General features: G+C 34.8%; 2 protein-coding genes across 2 annotated transcripts; both read right to left on the reverse strand.

The window, feature by feature from the left end:
- Positions 1-1,994: 1,994 nt before the first annotated feature.
- Positions 1,995-2,924, reverse strand: LOC100682759 (taste receptor type 2 member 46-like). The gene is given in 1 exon segment (XM_038577905.1): positions 1,995-2,924. A coding segment is annotated over 1 exon segment (930 nt).
- An 18,669-nt stretch (positions 2,925-21,593) lies between these two features.
- CAFA-T2R43 (bitter taste receptor Cafa-T2R43) lies at positions 21,594-22,643 on the reverse strand. The gene is given in 1 exon segment (NM_001145507.1): positions 21,594-22,643. A coding segment is annotated over 1 exon segment (1,050 nt).
- Positions 22,644-23,052: the final 409 nt, after the last annotated feature.

Here is a 23,052-nt window from a genome sequence, read left to right on the forward strand (position 1 = left end):
AGTTGCTAAATCAGTTTTAATAAATCAGATATGATTTTCATGTGTACAATAACCAACAACACAACAAAAAATATCATGTTAAAAAGATAACATTTGGGGACTCCTGGGTGGCTCAGCAGTTGAGAGTCTGCCTTTGGCTCACAGGATCGAGGATGGAGAATCCAGTCCTACATGCGGGGAGCCTGCTTCTCCCTCTGTCTACATCTCTGCCTCTCTCTCTCTGTGTCTCTCATGAAAAATAAATAAATCTTAAAAAAAAAAAAAGATGACATTTACAACAGAAAAAAACACATTTACAAATTTACAAAATATTTTCTATGTTTTTTTAAAACATATGATATGGCTATGCCAAGGTTATATTCTAGTGACATTTTCCTGAGAATTATGGAATAGCCAGTCTTTTGCGCTGAGAAATGCTTTGTCTTAGATAAGCCTGCCACCTCAATGTGAAAGCAGAACTGAGAATTCATGGAATCTGCAGGTTTTGTGATACAATTTATTTTTATTTATTTTATATCATTTTTGTGATATATTTTATTTTCATTTTCATTGTGATACATTTTATTTTCCTAGCATTCATTCATTCATTCATTTACTTATTCAGTAAAAAATCACTTTTTTATCAACTCTTCTATGGCTAGTATGTAGGTTTTGGGAGTCAGCAGTAAATAAGATTCTCACTTTTTCAAAGTGTACATTATACCGGGAGAGGCAGATGATAAACAAACAAATACAGCAGACATGGAGATGATTTATCTTAAGACGTAGAAAATTGTCAAATTGCCTAACACCAAGAATTAACAGTTATGTAGGATTCATTTGTTGAGCAACATTATACATTTCTTCCTTAGTACAGAACTTGCTATCAATGAATATGCCATACAGCATTCTCCTGTTTCACTGTTTTCAAAAAATTATAATAAAACATATATTTAAGAAATCCCCAATGATTATTACATTGACTGAATAGATTCACTTAATGTATGCATAAAAGTTTATTGAATTACATACCATAGTTTCTTTACTATTCTTACAGTGAGTATTTTTTCAATGGGGAAGATTAGAGTCTTCTTAACTGAAGTTATAAAATAATTTTTAAAAACAGAAGGTGTTTGAGATATTTGGCAATTCAAGGCCCAGAGGTAGTTTAAGAGAAAATTGAAATATTTGAAATGAAATCTCAATTTCAAAAATGGCCTGTCATCATTCAGAAACTAGAAGAAATGACTTTCCTCATTGCATATGGAAACTTAATACAGTATTAAAAAGAGGTCATGATCATGTTTCTCACATCTTTATCTCTCCTGTAGAACTCAGTTTTTTCTAAGCTTTTCCTCTATTTCTCTAAATCAAATACTCTTCAGTAGAGTTTATTGTACACATATATAAAATTTACTTGCAATATATTTGTCACTCATGAATTGCATTGTGTACACCTTTCTTAACACAGCCCTAATTGCTTTCTATTAATCATGAAGAATTTATGATAGAATAATATCTACCCCAAACATTCATCCTCACTGTGTGATTTAGAATTGAATATCCTTACCATGCAAAAGACTGGAGATTCAATCAATGAAATCTAAGCACACTGTGATACAAATTACAATGCAAAATAGCAATGACGTCCCAAGATAACTTGTCAGTTCTGAAAAGTGCATAAACATAGATCATAAATTTTTTTCATTGCAAGATGATACATAGATTATGTATGTGAAATACACATGGCCTCATAATTCTCAGGAATTTCTTATAATACATTATATAATTAGATTTTTTTACCTGAAAAAAATTGGTGACGGTGTATTTCTTACATTTTTCATACGTACATGAATACACCTTTCTTTCTGTGATAAGCTTAGGTAAGACTTTTCTAAGAAGAAGTCTCAAATTACTCAATTACTTACACTATGGAAAAACTAGTAGGAGGTATAAAATACTAACAACCTGTATCAGTTAACAACTTTCTGCTAGAACATACACAATGCTACCTCTTATTGAGTTGAGAGTTTTTGGTCTTTCAACCAGTACTTCACCTGGTATAAAACAGACAGAAAGGCTTCTCTTAGCTTCTTGTTTCCCCAAATCAGGATAAATGAGTGGCTTGAAGGATATGCATATGCAAAAACTTGGCAAAGCATGAAGAATAGTCCATTCTGCAGCCTATTAGAACTCCAAACTATGGCAATTAAAGTCAGGAATTAACAAACTAATAACGAAAGAAAAGAGATCACAGTCTGCATGGCTCTTATGTGGACCTTGGTGCTGGAACCTTGGGATCTTTTACCACTGGATCGCATCTTCTTGAGATGTTTCCACAGGGAAAAGATTAACAGCAGAAAAGATGTTAAGGATATAGCAAAGGGTACAAAGTTCATTAGCGTGAATACAGTCATATTCATAAGCTGTGCAATGTCCCTCAGTTTGGTCTGCCTAGTGATGTTTCCTTCATATTCCTTCATCTGCATTTGCTCATATACGCTTACCATTGCAACATGAAAAACTAAAAAGAACAAAGACCCCAACAGCATCACAAAAACTACACTTTTAACTCTCCACTTTAGGCGAAGAAAAATAAGGTTAGAGAAATTGGCTATTTTGAACAAATAAAATACACTGAGGCTAGTAGCAAGCCAGATGCTAAAATGATTGCTCGCTGTCCAGGCAATATGAACAGGAAGCCTTACTTCTAAGCTATATAAAGCTGGATTCAACAGAGTTGCATACCAATTTATTAATATTACCCAGAGTAAACCAATTCTGGAGACAGCCAGACCAGTGAGAATTTGATCAGCTGAGGAGATCTTTTGTCTCTTGACCCACGCAATGTAGTTCACCAGCACTATGAAGCCATTGGCAAAATTTCCTAGAACAAATTCTGTCATTACTAGGATGGAAAAAATGCTCTGTAGTAAAGGTAGCATGTCTAGAAAGAAAAACAAACCAAAAAGCCAAATCTAATATTACTGCTTGTGATCCCTTGAATATTCTGACCTTATGTTCTATAGGCAGCTGACCTCTGAGTGTGCAGTAAAGTTCTCGTTTCTTTTAAATTCTGTAACCAATGTCAAGCAGGAAAGCACAGGGTATGCTAATAGAGGAGCTCAATGCTGTCTTGATGAAAACCATAGTTATTCCTCAAACAGCTCAAATTAACTCCTATTCATGCACTTAAGTCCTTGCTGTAGGATGGAAGCTGACATGAACCCTGAATTCTCATTTGCTAGCATGCAAATGAGGCCATATTGTCTTTCAGTGTTTTACCATTTTTTTCCTTGTTTAGCCTCTTCATAATTTGTGTTCATTGACTCTATTTGTCATATAGTAAAATCGAAAAACGCAAAACATAGAATTACAGTGAGTATCTTAATTGTTAGATAGGGCTTAGCCATAAGTAAGATTGTCTTCATTATGGATTTATTTTTTTAAGTTTTATAGATTTTTTTAAATGTCACAATTATGTAGAAAGAATTCAAGCTTTTCCTAGCAAAACATCAAGGGTTTGGGGGGAACACCAATACTTCCCAAAAGCTGGCTGCTGATAACGAACATTTATGCATACTTCTATTGTTTACAACTGCATAAGCACACACGCACACACACACACACACACACACACACACACGTCATGAATTGAGAAATTATTGTCCTAGGAAAAAGGAAATTTTTTTTTTTTTTAAAGTAAGCTCTATGCCCAATGTGGGGCTTGAACTCACAACACCAAGATCTAGAGTCACATGCTATACTGAGTGAGCCAGCCAGGAACTCCATGTCCTATAATTTTCAAAATGGAAAATGTATTTCAGGGAGATCATCCAGGTTTAAATCCATCTTTCTCTCATTCAAGCTTTTCAGCCCATTATTAGTAATTATTAAACATATGACCCATGCTTAAGCCTACGATAAATTTCTCTCTTGAGTCGATTTAATACTTAAATATTATTTAATTAAAACATTCAGAATTTTATAAATATCCCTTGGAAACTTCCAAAAGACATGGGCTTCCACTGTAGAATCTGGACTGCCATATCTATAAATATTCTGTTTTATTTTCTATTTAATTCACTTTTGACTACTTAATATTTTAAGATTAATAGATGTTAAAATTAGCCTCTACCCTCAGATTTTATTCAGTTTCAATTTTTATACCATAATTATCTTTAGCAAAGGATGTTAGAGCCAGAATACCAGGAGGAAAACACAGATTCTCTTCCTCCTATGTCTCTAACTTATTTTAAAATTACTCTCTACCTCAGTAAAATCACCGAATAAAATGCAGATGATTATATCCTCTTCAGGTGGTCTTTGTGAGGAGTTAGTACATTTTTTTGTGAAAGTGCTTTCTATTTTACCTCTCTGGTACATAGCAGGCATAGAAGACTGTTATTCATTTGATCCTGTGTAATTAGATGCTTCAGAGTTAACGGGCAAAAGCTTCCATTAATGAGTACAATGTAGCAAGTTGAAAAAAAAAACAAAACAAGATTTCCTCTTGTTAACAAGCAGGATTAGGGTAAAAAAAAAAGTCAAAATTATGTTTTAAATACATTGCAGAGCTGTGCAAGGAAAGAAAATCAACTGAACTAAAATCCAGCAAGAGGAGACTCTCTTTAGGTGAAGAGTTGATCCATACATTCAATGTAATCCCTACCAAATCCTAGAAGCTGTCCTGCAAGAAGTGAAAACTATTCCTAAAAGTATATAGAAACGCAAAGTAGCCAGAATAACCAAAAGAATTTGTTTAAGTACAAATTTGGAAAATTACAGTTCCTAATTTCAAAGCTTGCTAGAGAGCTGAATTCATCAAGATATTGTGATGTTACAGGAAGATAGATGTATATAAAGCAGTGAAACACAACTGAAGTTCAGGAATCAGCACTAATATTCATGGTTAACTGACTTTAAAAAATGTGCCATGTCAGTTCAATGGGGAAAATGATGTCTCATTTTTCTAACAAATGATGATAGGAAAATTGGATATCCACATAAATAAAGTTGATTTTAGACCTTCTATTTCACATCATATGCAAAAATTAACTTAAAATTGATGAAAGACTTAAACATAAGAGCTAAACCTACAAAACTTTTAGAATAAAACATAGGAGAAAACTTCTGTAAACTTGGGATGGGCAGACCTTTTAGATACATCAAAAGCATGACACAAAACTTAAATATTAATAAACTGAACTATATCAAAACTGAAAACCTTTGCTCTATAAAATACAACTCTGATTTCGTGACTGCAGAGCTACAGTAATTAAGTCAATATGGTACTGTGGTTTGCTTATAAAGGTGGATCACTGGATTAGAAAACAGTATCTAATGATAGACACACATGTACGATCAGTTCATTTTTGACAAAGGAACCAAACAACTCCATGGGAAATAAAATTCTTTTTAATAAATGATCCTGGAAAACTAAATAATGGTATGAAAAAAATGAACTTCAATTTTTACCTCATGTAATATAAAAATTAATTTGAGGTGATTTTAAATTTAGATATGAAAGATAAAACAATAATGCTTCTAGGAAATAATTGGATTATATTTCTGTAACATTGGAATAAGCCAAGATTTCTTAGCTAGAGCATATACATGAACACAGACACATACAAAACAAAAAAAAGTGATGAATTATACTTCATAAAAAGACACTATCAAGAAGATTACAATGCTTGGCATAGAACTACTATAAATATAGCAAAGGACTGTTTTTAAGAAAACAAACACCTCAATTTAAGGAAAATAAGCAAGAGATTTCAAAAGACCCATAACAAAAGAAGATATAATAAACCAATAAAAAGGTGCTCGACATCAAGACACATAAGGGAAATGCAAATTAAAACCACTTCAAACCCACTAGAATGCTAAAATTAAAGAAACTGACCGTGATAGATTGTGGCTATGATATGAGGCAACTAGAATCATCATGTATTTCTGCTGAGTGAAAAATAAGACAGCCACTTTGGAAAGCTGATTGACAGTTTCTAATAAAGTTATACATACATATTCCAACAATTCAGCTATTCCACTCATGTATTTATTTACCCAAAATAAATAAAAACATATGTCCATAAACAGTCTTTCACTGGAATGTTAATACCAGCTTTACTCATTAGAGTCCATTACAGGGAATAGCTTAAATATACATCAAAAGGGAGATGAATTAACAAATTGTGGAATATCTGTAGTATAAAATACCACTTAGTAATAAAAGAAATAAACTTAATAATGTGAATTAATCTCAAAAAAACTATGATAATTGAGAAAAGCGCTGTGCAAAAAAGTGCATATAGTATGATGTCTAAAATAGGCAAAACTAAGACAGCACAAAAGTTGTTGTCTGAAATCTGACCAAAAAAGGACATAAAATAACTTTTGGGGGTGGTAAAATTGTTCTATACTTTATCATGATCATTGTTTCAAGGAGGTATATAATAGAGCTCATCAAATTACATATGTAAAATGGGCATGTTGTTCTATATGTAAATATCTCACTAAAGTTAACTTAACATTAAAAATAACTAACTAAATAAAAATGAAGGCAAAATAGATATTTTCAGAGAAACAAACTCCCAGCAGTACCTCATCAGTGGAAACTCTTAATAAGTGATTTTCAAGTAGAAGGAATCTGACTCCAGATAAAAAGAGATATGGAATCAACCTTACTGACTGCTGCTTTCTCCATCCATGAGTTAAATAAATCATTGATATATTCCACCTTTACATTTTTAGGAGACTCATGTTTTCAACTTTTAAAAGTTATACTTTAGTCTATTATAGGCTTTGCAAGCCCAGGCATGTTTTGTCCAGACTTTAAGTAAGTCTTAAGTGGCAATACAATTGGATTTTCACCAACTCTAGTTTCTCTTTTCTTTCTGAATCTGTGTTTTTATTTACTAATCTGAATGTTGACTAATTCCAATTTGGTTCCAATTTATGCATTGCCTATATATATTATTCCTTATTTGTGGCCGCTGTGGTGTACAGACCCTACCATGGTCCCCATGTTTACCACTCCCTGTTGTTCATATCCTGCATAATTCCCTCCTTTTAAGTGTGGCTTTCAGTATATGATTTATTTCTAGCCTGAAGAATATGGCCAGCATGAAGGGATGTTGCAAATCCTTAAGATCCTAAATCAACTGATTCTGAGTTCAATGAAAGGGACACTCTTTCATGGGCTTCACATAATCAGATTAAGCTTCAAAAGAGTGGCTGGGCCTCCCTTGAGTGAGAGACTCTTGTTGGCCTTGAAGTAAGCAGCCATGGAAAGGGCCACAAGAAAATAAATTCTGCTAGGGACACCTAGGTGGTTCAGTGGCTGAGCATCTGCCTTCTACTCAGGTCATAATCCTGGGGTCCTGGGATCGAGTCCCACATTGGGCTCCCTGTGGGGAGTCTTCCTCTTCTCCCTCTATCTATGTCTCTGCCTCTGTGTGTGTGTGTGTGTGTGTGTGTTTCTCATGAATAAATAAATAAATAATCTTTAAACAAAAGAAAAAGAAGATAAATTTTGCTAACAACCTGCATGAACTTGGAGGTGGATTCTTCTCCAGTGAAGCCTGCAGATGAGAATGCAGTCATTGCAAAATGTTGATTTCAACTTCATGCAATCCTGAAGCAAGAATGCAGCTAAGCCTTGCCCGGTTTCCTGACCCCAAAAAACTTTGACATAATAATTTTTTTTTAGTTAAGCCACTAAATTTCTGGTAATCTGTTGCACAGCAATAACAAATGGGTATAGTGACGGTAACTCAGAATTTAATGTTTTGATCTATTTGATAGAGAAGATCTCTCTTCTATCAAGCGAGAAATGCTCTGCAATTAGTTTGTGAGTCTTTTGTTTATCTGTTTGTTTGTGCAAGGATATATCATGCTTCTTTTGGAAAGAAAAATATCTGTATTAGTAAATTTTATATCTGTACTAGTGAATTTTGGTGTTCTGTATTTATTCTATCCCAGAGCTGATGTTGTACAAAGAAGCAAGTTCTCTGTGTTTCTATTTGCAATTGACAAAAGCCTTTGCCTGTCATTATGAATATGAAATTTTGCCTATAGAATAGATGATAAAGTCTTTTATATGAAATGGCAGTGGCAGATAGGAATGATGTTTAGAGGGATCCCTGGGTGGCGCAGCGGTTTGGCGCCTGTCTTTGGCCCAGGGCGCGATCCTGGAGACCCGGGATCGAATCCCACATCGGGCTCCCGGTGCATGGAGCCTGCTTCTCCCTCTGCCTGTGTCTCTGCCTCTCTCTCTCTCTCTCTCTCTCTCTATCGTAAATAAATAAAAATTAAAAAAAAAAAAGGAATGATGTTTAGAGCCTTCGGCAGACCCCTATAGAAGGATCAGAGGGTGGGCCCTCAGGGTTTTGGAGCAAAGCCCTGCCATCTTCCACAGCTCGTTAGTCTCCTTTTGAGAAAGTTTTTGGCCTGCTACTGGGCCTTAGAAGAGACTGAATGCTTAATCATGGGTAACCAAATTACCATGTGATTGAGCTTCCCATCATAGATGGGTGTCATCTGACTGAGTAAGCCACAAATTTGGACATGGACAGTGATAGTCATCATCAAACGGAAGTGATATCTATGTGATTAGGTCTGAGCAGTCCCAAAGGTACAAGTATGTTACAAGAAGAAGGCAAATGTCCACAATGTCCACTCTGCTACATTGCCTCTCCTAGCCTGCACCTACAGCCTCATAGGGAATTATCTCTGATTAGTTGCCAGAGGAAGAAAAGACTTGAGTGTGGTGAAAAGAAATACTTCCACTGGGCAGAATTCCAAGTAATATACCTGCTGTGTATAGCTTTACTTGGGAGAAGAAATGAACAGATATTCAATTATATACTCATTCATGGGCTATGGCCAATGGTTTGGCTGAGTCATCAAGAATTAGAAGGAACATGAATAGAAATTTAGTGGCAAGAAAATATGAGGAGAATGTTTGTGGCCAGACATCTCTAAATAGTCACAAAACGTGAAGATATTTGTGTCCTATGTGAATGTCCACCAAAGGGCGACCTAAACAGAGGAGGATTTTAAGAATTAACTGGATAAGATGACACAGTCTATGAATACATCAGCCTCTTTTCTCAGCCACCTCTTTCTTGCTCATGAACAATGTGGCCATGGGTGGCAGGAAGGAGATAATGCATGGGGTCAGTAACATGAACTTCTGCTCACAATGGCCACTGTAGAATGTTTACTCTGCCAGCAAGAGAGACCAACACTGAGTCCCAGACATGGCACTGTCCCCCAGAGTGATCAGCCAGTTACCTAGTGACATTTTGATTATATTGAACTGCTTTCATCAAGGAAGGCACAATGTCTTATTCTTCCTGGAATAGACACTTACTCTGGATATGGATTTGCCTACATTGTACACAATGCTTCTGCCAAAACTATGATCCATGCACTCACAGAACACCTTTTCTACCATCCAGTTTTTCCACACTGCTTTTTTTTCTGATCAAGGAACTAACTTCACAGTGAGAGAAGTGTGGCAATGGACTCCTGTTCAAGAAATTCACTGATCTGACCATGCTTTCATCTTCCTGAAGTAGCTGGCTTGACAGAAGGATAAAAGGCTCCAAATCACATAGCTCTGAAAGCAAACAGGGCTTGCATTCATGAATCCTATAGGACCATAGTTAACAAAGGAACAGTTGTTAACAGGGTGCACAACCACCTGGCTCTCCTCCCTGAGTTTTGCACAGAGGGAGCAGGCAAAAAGCTCATCTCCTAGTGATTCCCTAAGAGGTTTAATTGCACAGTTTCCCAGCTGCTGCTTGATAGGTCAGCTTCTAACCAGTCTGTATCTAGGTGCTGACTGGTATCAACCCAGGAGACCAAAGAGCTGGTGATATTTCCCCTGAATTCTCCCTCTGGCTTCCCCAACAATAAAAACAAATTGCCAACTTCTCCCTGAAAAGAGTTTGTACACACATCTAGCACTGCAACTTTTGCAACTGCCAACTAAGGGACTAGCCATCAAATCATCTAGTTCTGGGAACTAATGGCACCCAACATTCATGAGTCTCCAAGGACTGCACAAAACATAGAGGTGGTTATATTTGGGTACACAGTCACTCATAGTAATTATTCTCCCTGGCTCAGCCAGACTAAGTAGGCAAAAACATCTATCTTGCAGTTTATCCCTGATGGGAGTTGGACTGCATGTCTCATGTCCTGACTTTCACAGCTGCACCTAAAAGTTGGTCTTCTAATTAGCCTGTATTAGGGAGCTGAAGAGCAAACAATTAGAACTCACCTGGGAGCATGAAGTGTCATAGGGTATTTCCCAAACCTTTGGGACACTGATGGATCTTGACACTCCCTCATCTACCAGGAGCCACTAAGAACTAAAGAAAGAGCTTGGACAATCACACAGGTTTGAGAGGCAAAGAGGTTCTCATCCAGGTTGATGATGAGGCTCATCTCCTACATAAGGCAAGTCTATCAAGACTGGGAGAGGTGACTGTTTTATAGCCTGTGTAAAAACCAACACAGTCAAGGAAAATGAAGAAACAGGGGAATACGTTTCAAAGAAGAGAATAAGATAAATCTCCAGAAACCAGCCTTAATAAAATAGAGATAAGTGATTTTCCAGATAAAGAGTCCAAAATCATGTTCAAGATGTTTACTGAGGTCAGGAGCACAATGCATAAACAAAATAAGAATTACAACAAAGAGATAGAAAATATTAAAAACTACCCAAAAAATCAAGGAACTGAAGAATAAAAATCATTATACTGAAAAATTCAAAAAATAGTTCAACACAAGTCAAGAGAAAAAAGGGTAGTGAACTGAAAGACAGAGCAGTTGAAATCATTTAATCAGAAAAACAAAGAGAAAGAATGAAAAGAGTGAAGATAGATGAAAAATCTTAAAGCAAACATAATAGTAGACAAAGAAGATCATTATATACTGGTAAAGAGGTAAATTCATTAAGAAGAAATAACAATAGTAAATATATGTGTGCTAAACAATCAGAGCATCCAATTCAACAGTATCCAATTCAAAATTAACATGGTCATACACCTAGCTAACACTACCACAATAACCATACTTTAATATATTAATATATCAAACCAACACATTGTACATCTCAAACTTCTACAATGTCATATGACAAGTATATCTCAAATTTTTAAAAAAGGATCATACATCATGAGCAAGTGGGATTTATTCCTCAGATGCAAGGGTGGTTTGACATATGTAAATCAATAAATATGAGTACTACACTAATAGAATGAAAGATAAAACTCATATTATCATCTCAATAGATGCAAAAAAAGCATTTGACAAAATAAAACATCCTTTCATGTTAAAAACTCTCAACAAATTAAGTATAAAAGGAACAGATCTCAAAATAATAAAGGCCGTATATGATAAACCCATAATTAATATCATGTACAGTGGCAAACAGTTAAAAGCTTTTCCTCTAAGATCAAGAATAAGACAAGAATGCCCACTTTTACCACTTGTATTCAAGATTATACTAGAAGCCCCAGCAAGAGCAATTATGTAAGAAAAAAATTTAAAAACATACAAATAAGAAAGAAATAAAACTTCCCGTTATAAATGGCATTATATTATATATAGAAAGTTATAAATAATCCACAAAAAATGATACAACTAATAAACAAATCAGTAAAACTACAGGATATCAAATCAACAGAGAAGTCAGTCACGTTTCTATACATTAAAAACAAACTATTGGGAAGAGAGTTAAGAAAAAAAATCCCAAAAATAGCATCATCAAAAAGAATAAAATACTTAGGTATAAATTTAACCAGAGAGGTAAAAAATCTGTACCAAAAACTATAAACTGATGAAAGATAATGAAGAAGACACAAATAAGTGGAAGGATAGTCTATGTTCATGGATAGGAAGAATCAATAATGTTAAAATATCCATACCAAATCTACAGATTCAATGCAATTCTTATAAAAATTCCAATGGCATGCTTTGCAGAAATAGAAAAAATAATCTTAAATTTTGTGTGGAACCATAAAGGATCATGAAAAGCCAAAACACCTGTAAGAAAGGAAAACAAAGCTGGAGTCATCAGACTTCTTCATTTCAAACTATATTACAAAGCTATAGCAATCAAAACAGAATGATATTGACATGAAAACAGATAGCTCAATGGAACAGAATAGTGAGCACAGAAATAAATCCAATATGTATGGAAAATTAATTTTGGACAATGACAACAAGAATATACATGGAGGCAAGGAAAGACTCTTCAATAAATGGTGCTGGAATGGGGCACCTGGGCAGCTCAGTCAGTTAAGCATCTGCCTCTGTTCTGGTCATGATCTCATGAGAGTATCCCTTCTCATACTCTCCTTCCCTCAAATAAATAAATAAAATCTTTTTTAAAAAATAAAAATAAAATAAATGGTGCTGGGAAAACAGGACATGAACATGCAGAAGAATAAAACTAGACTCCAATATAACATTATACTCAAAAATTAATTCAAAATAGACTAAAGACTGAGCATAACTCTGAAGTCATAAAACTCCTAGGGAAAAAAAAATAGGGATAAGCCCCTTGATACCGGTCTTGGCAAAATGATTTTTTGGACTTGATACCAAACAAAGGCAACAGAGATTAAAAATAAACAAGTGAGACCATCTTAAACTAAAAATCTTCTGCACAGCAAAGGAATGAATCAACAAATGAAAAGACAACCTATGAAATAAGAGAAAATCACAGACCTGATGAGAGGTTAATATCAAAAATATACAAGGCATAGATACAGATCAATAAAAAATAATAATAATCTGGCTTTTAAATGGGCAAAGTGCTCAAATAAACATTTTTCCAAAGAAGGCATACAAATGGCCAACAGGTACATGAAAAGATGCTCAACATCTCTGATCAATAGGGAAATACAAATCAAAATTGCAATGAGACATTCCTTCATACCTGTTAGGATATCTATTATCAATATGACAACCAATAAGTTCTGTCAAGGGTGTAGAGAAAAGGGAACCTTTGTACACTTAGTGCAAATGTAAACTGGTACAGCCACTATAGAAAACAGAATGGAGGTTCTTCAAGAAATTAAAAAGAGAAATACCATGTAATTCATAATTCCCATTTCTGGGTATATATCCAAAGGAAACAAAATCATTATCTCAAGGAGATATGTGTACTCCTGTGTTCACTGCAATGTCATTCACAATACCCAAGGTATGAAAATAATCTAAGTGTCAGAAAATGTGATAAGTGTATATATACAATGGAATATTATTCTGCCTTTAAAAAGAAAGAAATCCTACCAGTTGTGACAACATAGATGGACCTTGAGGGCATTATACTAATGAAGTAAACCAGACAGAGAAGGTAAGTAATGAGTGTTATCATGTATATGTGGAATCTAAAAAGAAAAAAGCAAGCCCTTTGGAACAGGAAGTAGAAAAGGGATTGTTAGGGGCTGAAGGTGGGGGAAATGAGGAGAGGTTGCTAAAATGGTACAAACTTTCAGTTATGAGATGAAAAAGGTCTGAGAATGCAGTATATAACATGGCAATTACAGTTGATAATACTGTATTGTATAATTGATTTGCTAAGACAGTGGATCCTCAGCTTCTTTTATCAAAGAAAAGATAACCATTTGAAAGGATGAATGTATTAATTTACTTGATTGTGAGAATTCTTTCATATGTAAAAAGATCATGTTATACACCTTAAGTATATTACAACTTTGTCAATTTATCTTACTTAAACTGGAAAAAAATTAAATAATTTTTAAAAATCAAAGTAAAAGGTCATGAAAATATATCCTATGCATTATTCCAGAATTTCTATGAGCCATAATTGCAATATGTTCTCTATTATTCCTTTATTTCAATGAGACTATTCTTTATGGTTATACTGTCATTTCAACCCTATATATCACATCGTTGCCAGGAAAATAACTTGTCTCTTAAATTCCTTGATTTGACCAGATTAAGAAGAGACATAACCAAATAGGATATAGATCCTTGAAATTCAAGAATAATACTCTAACAATAATACTTTGAGTGATACTCAGATAGGACTGAGCATATTTTTTATGTAAGAGGAGCCTGAATCATTTAACCAAAAAGATAAATTAGGTTGGATAGCTTCATTTTCCTGAAATTATTTAATCCTCACTCTAGCTACACCCTTAGATAGTAATTTTCTAGTACTCTCTACCATGGGCAGAGTGAATGCCTTGCCCCTTGGCTTTGGGCTCAGTCATGTAAAGTTGCTTTGATGAATTGAGAATTCATAGATGAGACACAGTAAAGGTTTGAAATGCTCCCCCAATGAGGCCAGCCCAGTCTTGCTCTTCTTCAATCATCACGAGAACATGCCCAGACTAAAACACTGGTCCCAGGAGGAAAATGACATGCATGGAATCAAATTTTCCCAGCAATATCTAACCTAAACTGACAACCAGCCAAACTACCTGGCTCCCAGATATATATAGAGTTCATTTAAAAATCATTGAAACAGCTATTTCTTTTAATATAATCTGTTTTTCTCTGGCTATTTATAAGATTTTTCTCTTGATCTTTGGATTCCTTTAGTGTTTATAAGTTGGTTTTGTTATCTTGTCTAAGAATTTAGTGGTTTTTTAATCAATGAATTAAGAAATGACTATGTGAAAAATAATAATGTTTTCCTACCCATTTTCTCTCTTCAGCATTCTAGAGCTCCAGACTGTGTTAGACTTCCTGACTGTTACGTTCATGTCTCTTACCTGCTAACCTGTATTTTCCATTTATTTTGTTCTTTATGCTTCATACTTCACACTTCCATTTCACTAATTCTTTATTCCACTCTGTCTACTTGGTTGTTAAATATGTGTATTAAATTTGTTATCTTGATTTTTCATTTCATTAGTCTTACTGATTCTGTGATAAGAACAATCTCTTGCCCTGCTTCTAAAAGCATCTTCTATTAGAATAAAATACTCATAATGTAAAATACTCATAATACTATGATCTTGGGGTGCCTGAGTGGCTCAGTTGGTTAAACATCTGCCTTCAGCTCAGGTCATGATCCCAGGGCCCTGGGATCTAGCCCTACCTCAGGCTCTCTTCTCAGCAAGGAGTCTATTTCTCCCTCTTCCCCCTACTCATGCCCTCTCTTGCTATCTCTCTTTTTCAAATACATTTTTAAAAATCCTTTTAAAAAAATACTATGATCTTAAAGAAAGCTTTTTTTCTTTTTAGTAGTGAGAAGAAAAATAGAAACAATTCCCTTCTTATCCCATATTTTGACCAAAAAATAGATAAAATTGTGGTCTAGACATTCTTCAAGTTGAAAGGAATTGGCCATGAATACGATGTAGGTAGCTTTCTTGGATGGCAGCTTATCTATTGCTGAATCATCACCAGAGGCTCTTATTGTGGGGAAATTCAAAGAACAGAATTTGGATCTCCAAACACCAGTCAAATAGCAAAATATAATGCATCATCAGAGGACACCATCCTATTGCAAGACTTAATTTTTCAATAATCCCTTTACTTCTAATGTTAGAAATAGGACTCTGTGCATTTACTTTGTGGTTTTAAAATCAACTGTAAATAACTTGCTTAAGGAATACACTTAAACTAAGGAACACTCAATACATGTATTCAGCTTGACTTCAACTTTGTTATTTACTAACGTTACCCACAAGGATCTTTAGGAAATTACATAGACACAATCCCACACTAAGGAACACTCAATACATGTATTCAGCTTGACTTCAACTTTGTTATTTACTAACGTTACCCACAAGGATCTTTAGGAAATTACATAGACACAAACTTACATGTGTAAAAAACATTTCAGGTATAAGCCATTAAATGAGATACATAATGATAATGATGATTGTGTTGATGGTGGTGGTGCTAGTAGTAGGTGGTGACTGAATGGGAGAACTCTAACAGGTGTTTCTTCATCCAGTTTTCTAAGTGGCAGAGTTCAATATGATAGGATAGTGCTACCAATCTTTTCCATGGCTTTATGATGCTTATATCATTCTCAGAATCAAAGCTTGTTTGAATAAAATCTTACCTACTACTTAGGCAAGAATAACTTAAAACCAATATACTTATGGTGACTTACTTGTTAGGTTTTCCTTTACTACTTTCTAAAAATTATGGCAAAATGACCTCAAGTAAAACAACATTGCACTTTCTTATGGATATGTATATACCTTCTATATAATAATACAGAAACTTTCCTTAATATTTTTAAAAGATTTTTCATTTATTTATTTGAGAGAGAGTGCATGATCAGGAGGTGGGGTGCAAAGGGTCAGAGAGTGAGAAGCAGATTCCTGCTGAGCAGGGAGCCCAATGCAGGGATCAATCCCAGGACCCCATGATCATGACCTGAGTACAAAGCAGATGCTTAACTGATTGAGCCACCCAGGAACCTCTCCTTCATATTTTGATAACATGATTAGAAAACAAGATTTTTCCATCTGCTTATTTGTGTTTCCAGTTACTGAGATTAAGTCTGGGTTATTTTATTACAGCAGTCAAAGTAGCACTTCATATACACAAACATATCCCAACATTGCACTAATATGTATTACACTTCAAAAATTTACCTTTCTATATTTGTCTTTTTTTCTCTAGCAAAGAACCAAAAGAGATTATTAGATTCAGTTTGTTCATTTGAATTGTTTCATAGCATTCTATTGTATCAGTATGCCATAATCTATTTACCTACTCTATCACAATAGACATTTGTATGATTTCTCCATTTCAGCTATTAAGAAAGGTAGTAATATATATATTTTTGTATATATATCCTGGTGCCCAAGTACCAAACATTTTCCGGTGAATAGAAATAGGTGTAAAGTTAGTATGTCTCAAGTGATGCATCTTCATCTTCATTACACAATGCCATACTGTTGCATAAACTTGTTTTTACCAGTGTTTAATCCTATGAACACTGTATGAAAAATCTCATTGCTTCAGATCCTTTCCAAAATTAGTAATATCAGATTAATGCTTACACAGTTTATATTTATATAAACTATTACTACATGTATATTACACTTAATATAATCCTTTTCCTATCCTAATTTAGAATTTCTTATGTTCAAAAAAATGTTGTTATTCTTTACTCTTCCTATTACCATGATTACATACATTTTTCCATATTTCATTGTATAGTACATACATTTATTAATATTCTGTTCTATAGAATGATAGCTTTTCTTCTTCATGTCTCAAATACTTCTGTTGCCAAAAAGTGTTACTATAGCAGAGAGATTTCCCTTAGCCAAACATGATATCAGATCCCATTGAGAACATTGATTAGGTAACCTATGGGATAAGGGAAGTTTCAGTGCTGTTCAACACCTAATAGGACCTGATGAAGGAATGTTGAAATTGAAAATGAATTTACAAGGTCTTCTGTTAAGGTATTTCCCCCTTAGAATACAGAAATTTCTTTCAAATTCTATCTATGAGCTAAATGTATTTGTTTTCTCAGAATTTAAGATGCCATAGTAGTCTCAGGTATCCTTCTTTAAAAAAAAAAAAAACTTGCTGTTTCCCAAAATCAGAGTGAGTGTCCTGAGTGAAAAGTAGCTGAAATCACCATGACAAACATCTTGGCCTGATTGTTATCTCTGTACCCTAAGGAAGATCCAACTTGGTATTCCAGTGGAAATAAGGAAATGATGAAGAGGAGGAGGAAGGCTGTCACCATTTTCATGGCCCTGTGGGGACTCTGCTGGATTCCTTAAGCCATCAAGTTGAGCTGCAAATTCTTGGTGTCCCACCAAGAACAGAAATAAAAGGAGCAAAGAGATCAGGGACAGGAGAAACAGGTAACATAGGTCAAGCTGAGAAGCAGAGGCCTTCTAAGACTGAAAGTTTTACTTATGTCCAAATGCAAAGTCATGTTTCTCTCATGTATTCTATAAGGTACTCATCCATAACTCACCAGGACCATCCTGCATTCAGAGGTTAACAGACTATAAGAACAAAGGCCCCAGGAAAAGCAAAAGACCCATTCTCTTCTCTCCAATTCAGCCAGATAAAAAAGTGGGAGAAGGGTACCTGGTTGGCTCAATCAATTGAGCATCTGCCTTTGGCTCTGGTCATGATCCAGGACTCTGGGATTGAGCCCCATGTCAGGCTCCCTGCTCAGTGGAGAGCCTGCTTCTCCCTCTCCCTTTGCCTCTCCACACCCCACCCTTGCTTGTGCACTCTCTTTCTTGCTCCCTCTCACTCATTCTATTCAAATAAATAAATAAAATACTTAAAGAAAAAAATAAGAAAAAGTAGAAAAACCTGGGTACCTTAAGGAAGCAGAAAACATGAAGAAGATGGCAAACCAGGTAGTTCAGTGATTAGTTAGTGCCCAAAAAATAGTAACCACTTTTGCTGGTTTGTCAGTGGCACAGAGATGTAGAGACAGCTCCATCATAAATTAATCAAATAGTGCTACCCACTGTTGGGTGATTCTGGTCATAGCCAAGCTGATAAGGATGAAATCAGTTGATGAGACTTTCCCATTCTTGACCAGTAAAGTTGGTGAGATTTGCATTCTTGACCAATGCAGTTGGTGAGACTTTCCCACTTTTGGCCAATGCAGTTGGCCAGGCCAATGAACTGATTTCCCTGCATTCCTAAGAGGACTTCTTCTGTGGCCACTACCAGAAAGAGATCTTCATTCCAAACAACATGTCCATGAACATATTTCCGAGGTGGTGCCTCACTGACACTTTTATAGCTAAACAGTGTCAGGTTGACATCCACTTAAAATGTTTTCATCGTAATTCCAGAAAGGACAGCCAAAATTCGATGTGATATAATTTCAGAGCTCTTCACAAAAGATTAGTTCACTCTATTGATATTGTACTTCCAGTGCTAAACCAAACAGTTCTGGGAAGAGAGACAAAGCTTCATGAATACCTCTCCAATTACTTAGTCAGCTACTCTCTAACTTCCAGAGTAAACGCTAATCAATGTCCACTTAACTTTATATGACCTGAAAATGTCCATTTGTCCTAATGATTAAAGGGATGAAGTCAGGTATGAAAACATTCAAATATGAGATTATTTTGCCCTAAGTTCTACTTTCATCTTCCCTGAGCCACACATTTGAATGCAAATATTTTAGATTTTGAATAGAAATTCCTAGAAAAAAGTTTATAAAATTCAGTCATTATTTGTCACTCATTGAATAAGATCTTTCTACCTATCAAGTATTCTTATGGATTCAATATGATTTACAAGAATGAATAATCTAATGATTTATAGTTCAAAGAGCACATTTCATTCCTAGAGCAAGTAAGTATAAATAATGAGTGCATAATATTGTAAGAGTTAAATCAGAAGTTATAAGCAACATACACTGGCAATATATATGAGGAAGCTACAAATGCTACAGTGCAGAATCAACTGTGGTTTTATATGGATAGGAACATTTAGCTTGAACTTGAGTTCTTTAGAATTTATGAAGAAATAGAGAAAAAGAGTTGATAATCAAGACTCATATTAGGGCATGTATAAATTATCAAAGTGACATGTACAAGCTACATCATGCTTCTAAAGGTAGAAACTGTTTGTGTTACAATAATTTATTGGCTATTTTGATTGAAATGGAATCAAGAGTCCTCCAATATCCATGTCCTCAGTTGCATTTCTCCTCTTCATCTGGGCCACAGAGACTCTACTTCCTAGCCTCCCTTACAGGTAGTTGTGGCAATGTGGCTGAAATCTGAATGACAATATGAGTGAAAATTATGTGCATCATTTACAGTCCTATCCCACCAGAATATTCCTGAGAACACTCCTCCATATACCTTTTTCCTCCCTGCTGTCAGGAATGGGGATGACTCTAAGGCAATCCCGGAAGCCACGTGTTAGAGATGGAATACGTTTGTTCAGCCTGATTCCCTGGGTAACTATGGGGAGAAGTACTGTGTAGAGAGCAATTAAAGTCTATATTATATGAGTCACTTGATGTTTTGGAGCCTATTCATGACACAAATGGGCAGGTTTGTTTATAGGCATTTGGATGGTGAAAAAACAAAACCAAGAATCCATGCAACCTGCAGATTTTGTGACAAGTTTTGCTTTTACTTATTTTCCAACCATAATATAGTTTATTCATTTCTTAGTCATGAGCATATCATTTGGACCAACTATTCTATAGTCTGGCTTTATGTCCTGAGGAGTCAGCAAGAAACAACTAGACATGATCTCCACATTACATTGTTTATATTCTGCTGGGCAGACAGATCATTAAAAATAAATGAATAAATTAGATGTGAGAATAATTTATCTTAAGGCTTCAATAATTTAAAATTTCATAATATAAGACAGAATCTGCCTTCAGCTCAGGGCATGATCCTAGAGTCCCAGGATCGAGTCCCGCATCAAGCCTGCTTCTCCCTCTGCCTATGCCTATGCCTCTCTCTCTCTATCTCTCTCTCTCTCTTTCGTGAATAAATAAATAATAAAAAAATCTTTAAAAAAATAAAATTTCATAATACAAAGAATGAATATAGATGTGTAAATTCAGGCAAGCAAGGTTACTCATTTCTTTCTTTTAAGGAATTTGCTATTAATAATATGTCAATAAACTATTTCATTATTTTCCACAAGATTATAATAAAATAGCTATTGGAGACATCCCCTATAATTATTACGTAAACAAAATAGATACTATTTTAATATATGCAGGAAGGTCATTATGTACCATAATTACATTACATTACATAATTACATTATGTACTATTCTTATAATGAACATATATATAAGACAAGGAAGATCTAAGTCTTGATATCTGAAGTTTAACAGAAGCTTTTAGGTAGCAAGGTAGAGAAAATATTGGCAATTCAGAGATTCAAAGATGAAAACTGAACAATTAGACATCAGACCTCAACTTTGAAAAAGGTCTTCTTCATTCAAAACTTTAAGAAATGACTTTCCTAACTGCCTATGGGAAGATAGAAACCTGAAAGCAAGTCGTGATTTTCTTTCTCCTTCTTTCCTATTGTAGAACTTGATTTTTTTCTAAGATTTTACCTACTTGTATTAATTCTAATATTCTTTGGTACTGTTTATTGTACACATAAATAAAATGTACTCCGAATGTACTCCAAATATTGTTCACTCTTGAATCTTATTGTGTGCATCTTTTTCTAACAATAGCCATCAGAGCCAAAAAAATTCATGATGAAATAATATCTACCCCAAACATTCATCTTCAATGTGTGATTTACAACTGAATATCATTACCACCCAAAAGACTGAAGATTCAAACAATAAAATTTAAACACACCATGATACATGTGTGTGGTGCTGATGACAATCGGAAATAGCAATGATTTCCTGAGATTCAGTTATGATTCTGGAAAATGTATAAATATAGATCATAAATTCTTCAGTTGGAAGATAATACATAGAATATGTATATAAAATATCCATTGCTTCATAATCTTGAGAAATTTCTTATAATATTTTGTATAATTAGCTTACTTACCTGAAAAATGTGGGTTAATGATATAATAATCTTATGATCTTTCTTATATTTTTCATAAATACACACAGATATATACACACATATACTTTTTGTTAATGCTCAGAGAAAAGACTTTTTTAGGTAAATCTTTGGAAATTGCTCAATTACATACTCATTAGAAAAAGAAGTAGAAGAAAAAAATATTACAGACTCCATCAATTTGTTTTCTCCTAGAAGACACATGATGCTCCTCTTATATCCTTTTTTCAGCCAGCCCTTCAGCTGCCACAGAAATGACAGAAAGTCCTCTCTGAGCTTCTTGTTTCCCCAAATCAGGATAAATGAGTGGCTTGAAGGATACAGGATTCCAATAGCCTTGCAAAGCAAGAAGATCAACTTGTTCTGCAGCCTATTAGAACTCCAAACTATGGCAATTAAAGTCAGGAAGTAACAAACTAATAACAAAAGAAAAGAGATCACAGTCTGCATGGCTCTTATGTGGACCTTGGTGCTGGAATCTTGATATCTTTTACCACCGGATCGTATCTTCTTGAGATGTTTCCACAGGGAAAAGATTAACAGCAGAAAAGATGTTAGGGATATAGCAAAGGGTACAAAGTTCATTAGCGTGAATACAGTCATATTCATAAGCTGTGCAATGTCCCTCAGTTTGGTCTGCCTAGTGATGTTTCCTTCATATTCCTTCATCTGCATTTGCTCATATATGCTTACCACTGCAACATGAAAAACCAAAAAGAACAAAGACCCCAACAGCATCACAAAAACTACACTTTTAACTCTCCACTTTAGGCGAAGAAAAATAAGGTTAGAGAAATTGGCTATTTTGAACAAATAAAATACACTGAGGCTAGTAGCAAGCCAGATGCTAAAATGATTGCTCGCTGTCCAGGCAATATGAACAAGAAGCCTTACTTCTAAGCTATATAAAGCTGGATTCAACAGAGTTGCATACCAATTTATTAATATTACCCAGAGTAAACCAATTCTGGAGACAGCCAGACCAGTGAGAATTTGATCAGCTGAGGAGATCTTTTGTCTCTTGACCCACGCAATGTAGTTCACCAGCACTATGAAGCCATTGGCAAAATTTCCTAGAACAAATTCTGTCATTACTAGGATGGAAAAAATGCTCTGTAGTAAAGGTAGCATGTCTAGAAAGAAAAACAAACCAAAAAGCCAAATCTAATATTACTGCTTGTGATCCCTTGAATATTCTGACCTTATGTTCTATAGGCAGCTGACCTCTGAGTGTGCAGTAAAGTTCTCGTTTCTTTTAAATTCTGTAACCAATGTCAAGCAGGAAAGCACAGGGTATGCTAATAGATGAGCTCAATGCCATCTTGATGAAAAACATTGTTATTCCCAAATTGCTAAATTGACTCCCACTCATACACTGTGTGTCCTTGCCATGGGCTGGATTATTTCATAACTGGTGTCAAAGTGAAAGCTGGGATCACATTTGCTAAGCATGCAAATAAGGACATATTGTTTTACAATACTTTCCTTGTTTAACCTTTCCATAATTTGTGTTCAACTTTAGATGTTAGGTAGTAAAATT

Source organism: Canis lupus, chromosome 27 (genome assembly GCF_011100685.1).
Source record: "Canis lupus familiaris isolate Mischka breed German Shepherd chromosome 27, alternate assembly UU_Cfam_GSD_1.0, whole genome shotgun sequence".
In the NCBI taxonomy this organism is placed as follows: domain Eukaryota; kingdom Metazoa; phylum Chordata; class Mammalia; order Carnivora; family Canidae; genus Canis; species Canis lupus.